The 8747-nt window shown below is 43.4% G+C and overlaps 1 protein-coding gene across 1 annotated transcript; it reads left to right on the forward strand.

The window, feature by feature from the left end:
• Positions 1-255: 255 nt before the first annotated feature.
• LOC122541336 (radiation-inducible immediate-early gene IEX-1-like) lies at positions 256-2565 on the forward strand. The gene is made up of 2 exons (XM_043678013.2): positions 256-474; positions 1543-2565. The coding sequence occupies exons 1-2, from the start codon at positions 271-273 to the stop codon at positions 1876-1878; spliced, it is 540 nt and encodes a 179-aa protein (XP_043533948.1). The 5' UTR covers positions 256-270; the 3' UTR covers positions 1879-2565.
• The last annotated feature ends 6182 nt before the right edge of the window (positions 2566-8747 follow it).

Consider the following 8747-nt stretch of genomic DNA (forward strand, 5'->3'; position numbering starts at 1 on the left):
CTTACATGCAGGCGCCTGGCGGAGTGCCTGCACATTCTCAGCCTCATTGGCGGGCCTGTCACTTTCTCTGAAATTTGGGAAGAGTGATAGATTTCTTTTCCCCCCGAGGGTTGTAGGCATTCACGGGGTGTGGAAAGGAGTCAGACCAATCACTGCTCTGAGGTATTGCTCAAGGCGGGAGGCAGGCTCAGTATTAATAAGGTCGCACCGACACCTCACTTTTGCAGAGATTGATTTCCCCTTGTGAGACTCACTTGCTTCGCAAGCGCCATGTGTCTGGGCTGTAGCCACCCGCGCCTGATGGCAAACGCCAAGCAGGGCTTCCCGACCAAGCAGCCCGGGATGACCCGGCAGAGGAGCACCGAGCCAGAGATCTTCACCTTTGACATCCCACTGGAGGTCAGACACACCGCAGACATCAGCCCCCGGCTCCGGACCAGGCGCCGACCCGTCAAAATCCTCTACCCAGCCCAGGTACGTTGAGTTGATAACAGTCAGGGATCTGAGCGGGTCACCTTCTCCTCTTTAGAGGCAGAAACCGTGCTGCAGTTTAGTCTAGAATCTGAGCCAAAAGAAAAACCACCACAAATGGGCACAGTGCCACAGTGGGGGGTGGGGGGGGTAAGCACCGCTGCCTCACAGCACTAGGATCCTGGGTTTGATTCCAGCCTCGGGCGACTGCCTGTGTGGAGTTTGCACATTCTCCCCGTGTCTGAGTGGGTTTCCTCCCACAGTCCAAAGATGTGCAGGTTAGGCTGGATTGGCAATGGGAAATTACCCCATAGTGTTCAGGGATTGGTAGGTTAGGTGCATTAGTTGGGGGTAATAGGGGAGTGGGTCTGGATGGGTTACTCTTCGGAGGGTCAGTGTTGACTTGTTGGGCCGAAAGGCCTGTTTCCAAACTGCAGGGATTCTGTGACAAACGTCTCCGGCAAATGTTTGGGGAACAGTGGAAATGATCCTGGCCTGTGCCACAGTGGTAGCATCCCTACCTCTAAACTGGGTTAAAGGACAATTGGTATCCTAGCATCCCTGAACAGGTTGATGGGGAAATTTTCTGAAAGGGGGTACAAATTCAGGGGGAGAAAAGAGGTCTTCAAAATCTGAACTGTGTGCGCGCTTGGACATTTGAAAATTGGGGGGCAGCTGACCCGTTATGTTTTGGTCTTTTAAGGAAGTGTGATAATGCAGAGGGAGAGGGAGAAGGTCACTTAGTTAACTGCTGTCTGCAACAGTGGGAGATCGGCTGACAGTCCCAGTGCAGCACTGAGCAAACATTGATCTGAAGCCCTGGTTACCTCAGATTGACTTGGTAACCTAGTCAACCAGTATTTGAAACAGATACTCGGATGGCTATCACATTGCTGCTTGTGGAAAATTGCTGTGCGCATTCGAACAGTGACTGTGCTTCAAGAAGGGTGTCAGAGCTTTCTGAGTTAGTGAAAGCTCAAGGTCTTTCCCTCCCTTGTTTCCGTCACTCACCTTCGCTGTTCCCCTTTTTTCTCTCTGTTCTCCCCTCCCCTCCCCTCTCCCCACATCCAGGTCAGGAAGTACCTGCCCCCCGAGAAGAAGGACTGGGCTAAGAGGATGCTCCTGCTCCTGCTGTGCGTGGTCACCGTCCAAGTGTACACGGCCGTGGAGGCCCAAGAGGGAACGGTCGACATGATCGCCGTGGCGACGGGAGGCCCAGGCCACTCGCCCCTGTCAGACGCCAGCGGGGAGCAGGCATTGGTGCTCCCATCCTTGTCTGCAGAACTCTTCCCGCCCACCAATGGCAGTGCCCCGCTGCTGCCCCCGAAGATGCTCGATGGTGTCGGTCCTGCAGTGACCATCATGTGCCACAGAATGGGCTCCAGCTCCGTTGCCTGCAGAATGTGAACCCCCCCATTTTCCTCAGGGAAGGACACTTTCCACATTGCGTCGCCTCACTGTAGTGCTGGTGAGGTTTGAACACTCCAATTGTTACGTGCAGTGATAAGAAGGAGCCAGAGCTGTCAGGGTTGTGGAGCAGTCAAAGGACACAATTTCTTCTCAAGTGGACAGGTCGTATGGCCCGCAAAGGGTTGACCAGACAATGTCGACTCAGACTTATATACATTGAGCTAAGTGTGTGTGTGTGTAAGGTTAGTTATTCACTTGTAAATGTTCCCAAATTGGGGAAGAAAAGAGATTCATTTTTCTCCATTAAGGCTTGGGCTTTTTTAATATCAGAAGGCAACTTCTGATAAATATAAGGGACAGTGACAATACAGTTAACTATTTATTGCCTTACAGCAGTGATCAATTTACACCTTTTTTCCTATACTGTGCCTAATAACTTAAACTTGTCATAATTGTATATTTATATCACGTGAAAGCTTGCTGTGCAAGCGAAATGACTAATGACCTCAGTATGTTCTGTGTGAGAATCAAATGTTTGAAAGAAGGGAGCAGTTAGTGGACTTGTATGTAATTATATTGAATGGCAATGTAATTATGTTGACAAACAACACATAAACTGTGATTATCGTTAGCTGAGTATGTTCTGTGAACAGCCATTAATAAATCATATTTATGATGAACTCATTTGTGTTTCCTTGTTAATTACGACATTGCAAAATTTAAGAGGGAAGATTTCGTCAGTAATATTTTAATATTTAAGGATGCCGCAAGCTTCCTCCTTCCTCAGAAACATTTTCCACTTTCTTTCATCCTGCTATTTCTACATCATGTTGACATCAGTAATTGTCAGACTGGTTTCTCATGCAACTCAGTCTTCCCAAGGACTGAGGAGAAAGTGAGGTCTGCAGATGCTGGAGATCAGAGATGGAAATGTGTTGCTGGAAAAGCGCAGCAGGTCAGGCAGCATCCAGGGAACAGGAGAATCGACGTTTCGGGCACTAGCCCTTCTTCAGGGCTAATGCCCGAAACGTCGATTCTCCTGTTCCCTAGATGCTGCCTGACCTGCTGCGCTTTTCCAGCAACACATTTCCATTCCCAAGGACTGAGCCTATGGAACTCCTCACCAGCAATCTCTCCGTTTGACAACTCCTGCTCAAACAGATTTCAGTTTAAATGAGGCACATTCCCATTTAATTCATAACACTTAGAGATGTACAGCATGGAAACAAACTTTTCGGTCAAATTTATCCATGCTGACAGATATTCTACCCAATCCAATCCCACCTGCCAGCACCTGGCCCATATCCCTGCAAACCTTCCTATTCATTTATCCATCCAGACGTCTTTTAAATCCTGTAATTGTACCAGCCTCCACCACTTCCTCTGGCAGCTCATTCCATACACGCACCACCCTCTGCGTGAAAGGTCGCCCCTTAAGTCCCTGTAAAATCTTTCCCCTCTCACCCTATACCTATGCCCTCTAATTCTGGACTCCTCCAGCCCAGGGAAGAGACTTTATCTATTTATCTTATCCATGCCCCTCGTGATTTTATAAACCCCTCAGCCCCTGACGCTCCAGGGAAGATAACCCTAGTCTGTTCGGCTTATCCCTTTGGTTCAAACCCTCCAATCCTTGCAAATCTTTTCTGAACCATTTCAAGTTTCACAACATCTTTCCTATAACTGGGAGACCAGAATTGTTTGCAATCTTCCAAAAGTGATCTAACCAATGTCCTGCACAGCCACAACATGACCTCCCAATTCCAATATTCAATACTCTGACCAATAAAGGAAAGCATATCAAACGCCTTCTTCACTATCCTATCTACTTAAGACTCCATGTTCAAGGAGCTATGAACCTGCAATCCAAGGTCTGTTTGTTCAACAATGCTCCCCAGGACCTTTCCATTAAGTGTATAAGTCCTGCTCTAAGTTGCCATTCCAAAACGCAACACCTCACATTTATCTAAATTAAAATCTATCTGCCACTCCTCAGCCCACTTGCCCATCTAATCAAGATTCTGTTATACTCTGAGGAAGCCTTCTTTGCTGTCCACTACACCTGCAATTTTGATGTCCCCTGCAAACTTACTATCTATACCTCCCATGTTCCCATCCAAATCATTTACATAAATGACAAAAAGCAGCGAATCCAGCACCGATCCTTGTGGCACTCCACTGGTCACAGACCTCCACCACTACCCTCTGCTTCTTGACTTCAGGTCAGTTATGTATTCAAAGAGCTAGTTCTCTCTGTATTCCATGTGATCAAATCTTGCTAACCAGTCTATCATATTGAACCTTGTTAAACACCACACTGAAGTCCATATTGACCAGTTTGCCTTAATCATGCATATCTCCAGGAGTGGATTAATTTGGTCATTTACAAGCGGGAAATTAACTGAGTCTTCAGATGGTTTTTATATACGGAAAACTTAGAGCCTGGAAGCTAATCAAACGGTTCACATGGTTTATATTTTGAATACTGGATACCTGGGAGTGAGTTACAGACTGGAATCTAATTGAGGGGTTCAGATGGTTTATATATAAAATAATGAATACCTGGGAATGAGTTACAGACTGGAATCTAATTGAGGGGTTCACATGGTTTATATATAAAATAATGGATACCTGGGAATGAGTTACAGACTGGAATCTAATCGAGGGGTTCACATGGTTTATATTTTGAATACTGGATATCTGGGACTGAGTTACAGACTGGAATCTAATTGAGGGGTTCAGATGGTTTATATATAGAATAATGGATACCTAGGAATGAGTTACAGACTGGAATCTAATTGAGGGGTTCAGATGGTTTATATACAGAATAATGGATACCTGGGAATGAGTTACAGACTGGAATCTAATTGAGGGGTTCAGATGGTTTATATACAGAATAATGGATACCTGGGAGTGAGATACAGACTGGAAGCTTATCGAGGGGATCAGATGGTTTATATACAGAATAATGGATACCTGGGAGTGAGTGACAGACTGGAATCTAATGGAGCGGTTCAGATGGTTTATATACAGAATAATGGATACCTGGGAGTGAGTTACAGACTGGAATCTAATTGAGGGGTTCAGATGGTTTATATATAGAGTAACGGGTACCTCGGAATGAGTTACAGAGTGGAATCTAATTGAGGGGTTCAGATGTGTAATATATGGAATAATGGATACCTAGGAATGAGTTACAAAGTGGAATCTACCGAGGGATTCAGATGGTTTATATATAGAATAATGGATACCTGGAAGTGAGTTACAGATTGGAATCTAATCGAGGGGTTCAGATGGTTTATATACAGAATAATGGATACCTGGGAGTGAGTTACAGACGAGAATCTAATCAAGGGGTTCAGATGGTTTATAAACAGAATAATGGATACCTGGCAGTGAGTTACAGAGTGGAATCTAATCGAGGGGTTCAGATGATTTATATACAGAATAATGGACACCTGGGAGTGAGTTACAGACTGGAATCTAATCGAGGGGTTCAGATAGTTTATATACAGAATAATGGATACCTGGGAGTGAGTTACAGACTGGAATCTTATTGAGGGGTTCAGATGGTTTATGTATAGAATAATGGATACCTGGGAGTGAGTTACAGACTGGAATCTAATTGAGGGGTTCAGATGGTTTATATATAAAATAATGGATACCTGGGAGTGAGTTACAGACTGGAATCGTATTGAGGGGTTCAGATGGTTTCTATACAGAATAATGGATACCTGGGAGTGAGTTACAGACTGGAATCTAATTGAGGGGTTCAGATGGTTTATATATAAAATAATGGATACCTGGGAGTGAGTTACAGACTGGAATCTAATCGAGGGGTTCAGATGGTTTATATACAGAATAATGGATACCTGGGAGTGAGTTACAGACTGGAATCTAATCGAGGAGTTCAGATGGTTTATATGTAGAATAATTATTACCTGGTAGTGAGTGGCAGACTGGAATCTAATCGAGGGGTTCAGATGGTTTATATACAGAATAATGGATACCTGGGAGTGAGTTACAGACTGGAATCTAATGGAGGGGTTCAGATGGTTTATATACAGAATAATGGATACCTGGGAGTGAGTTACAGACTGGAATCTAATCGAGGGATTCAGATGGTTTATATATAGAATAATGGATACCTGGAAGTGAGTTACAGACTGGAATCTAATCAAGGGGTTCAGATGGTTTATAAACAGAATAATGGATACCTGGCAGTGAGTTACAGAGTGGAATCAAATCGAGGGGTTCAGATGGTTTATATACACAATAATGGACACCTGGCAGTGGTTACAGACTGGAATCTAATCGAGGGGTTCAGATAGTTTATATACAGAATAATGGATACCTGGGAGTGAGTGACAGACTGGAATCTAATCGAGGGGTTCAGATAGTTTATATACAGAATAATGGATACCTGGGAGTGAGATACAGACTGGAAGCTTATCGAGGGGATCAGATGGTTTATATACAGAATAATGGATACCTGGGAGTGAGTGACAGACTGGAATCTAATGGAGGGGTTCAGATGGTTTATATACAGAATAATGGATACCTGGGAGTGAGTTACAGACTGGAATCTAATTGAGGGATTCAGATGGTTTATATATAGAGTAACGGGTACCTCGGAATGAGTTACAGAGTGGAATCTAATCGAGGGGTTCAGATGGTTTATATACAGAATAATGGACACCTGGCAGTGGTTACAGACTGGAATCTAATCGAGGGGTTCAGATAGTTTATATACAGAATAATGGATACCTGGGAGTGAGTTACAGACTGGAATCTTATTGAGGGGTTCAGATGGTTTATGTATAGAATAATGGATACCTGGGAGTGAGTTACAGACTGGAATCTAATTGAGGGGTTCAGATGGTTTATATATAAAATAATGGATACCTGGGAGTGAGTTACAGACTGGAATCTAATCGAGGGGTTCAGATGGTTTATATATAGAACAATGGATACCTGGGAGTGAGTTACAGACTGGAATCTATTCGAGGAGTTCAGATGGTTTATATACAGAATAATGGATACCTGGGAGTGAGTTACAGACTGGAAGCTTATCGAGGGGTTCAGATGGTTTATATATAGAATAATGGATACCTGGGAGTGAGTGACAGACTGGAATCTAATCGATAGGTTCAGATGGTTTATATACAGAATAATGGATATCTGGGAGTGAGTTACAGACTGGAATCTAATCGAGGGGTTCAGATGGTTTATATATAGAATAATGGATACCTGGGAGTGAGTTACAGAGTGGAATCTAATCGAGGGGTTCAGATGGTTTATATACAGAATAATGGATACCTGGGAGTGAGTTACAGATTGGAATCTAATCGAGGGGTTCAGATTGTTTATATACAGAATAATGGATACCTGGGAGTGAGTTATAGACTGGAATCTAATGGAGGGGTTCAGATGGTTTATATACAGAATAATGGATACCTGGGAGTGAGTTACAGACTGGAATCTAATCGAGGGATTCAGATGGTTTATATATAGAATAATGGATACCTGGAAGTGAGTTACAGACTGGAATCTAATCAAGGGGTTCAGATGGTTTATAAACAGAATAATGGATACCTGGCAGTGAGTTACAGAGTGGAATCAAATCGAGGGGTTCAGATGGTTTATATACACAATAATGGACACCTGGCAGTGGTTACAGACTGGAATCTAATCGAGGGGTTCAGATAGTTTATATACAGAATAATGGATACCTGGGAGTGAGATACAGACTGGAAGCTTATCGAGGGGATCAGATGGTTTATATACAGAATAATGGATACCTGGGAGTGAGAGACAGACTGGAATCTAATGGAGGGGTTCAGATGGTTTATATACAGAATAATGGATACCTGGGAGTGAGTTACAGACTGGAATCTAATTGAGGGGTTCAGATGGTTTATATATAGAGTAACGGGTACCTCGGAATGAGTTACAGAGTGGAATCTAATCGAGGGGTTCAGATGGTTTCTATATAGAATAATGGATACCTGGATGTGAGTTACAGACTGGAATCTAATCAAGGGGTTCAGATGGTTTATATATAGAGTAACGGGTACCTCGGAATGAGTTACAGAGTGGAATCTAATCGAGGGGTTCAGATGGTTTATATACAGAATAATGGACACCGGGCAGTGGTTACAGACTGGAATCTAATCGAGGGGTTCAGATAGTTTATATACAGAATAATGGATACCTGGGAGTGAGTTACAGACTGGAATCATATTGAGGGGTTCAGATGGTTTATGTATAGAATAATGGATACCTGGGAGTGAGTTACAGACTGGAATCTAATTGAGGGGTTCAGATGGTTTATATATAAAATAATGGATACCTGGGAGTGAGTTACAGACTGGAATCTAATCGAGGGGTTCAGATGGTTTATATATAGAACAATGGATACCTGGGAGTGAGTTACAGACTGGAATCTAATCGAGGAGTTCAGATGGTTTATATACAGAATAATGGATACCTGGGAGTGAGTTACAGACTGGAAGCTTATCGAGGGGTTCAGATGGTTTATATATACAATAATGGATACCTGGGAGTGAGTGACAGACTGGAATCTAATCGATAGGTTCAGATGGTTTATATACAGAATAATGGATATCTGGGAGTGAGTTACAGACTGGAATCTAATCGAGGGGTTCAGATGGTTTATATATAGAATAATGGATACCTGGGAGTGAGTTACAGAGTGGAATCTAATCGAGGGGTTCAGATGGTTTATATACAGAATAATGGATACCTGGGAGTGAGTTACAGACTGGAATCTAATCGAGGGGTTCAGATTGTTTATATACAGAATAATGGATACCTGGGAATGAGTTACAGACTGGTATCTAATC

This window comes from Chiloscyllium plagiosum, unplaced genomic scaffold (genome assembly GCF_037043375.1).
Source record: "Chiloscyllium plagiosum isolate Xiang-an unplaced genomic scaffold, Cpla_swu_hap1 HiC_scaffold_35, whole genome shotgun sequence".
Taxonomy (NCBI): domain Eukaryota; kingdom Metazoa; phylum Chordata; class Chondrichthyes; order Orectolobiformes; family Hemiscylliidae; genus Chiloscyllium; species Chiloscyllium plagiosum.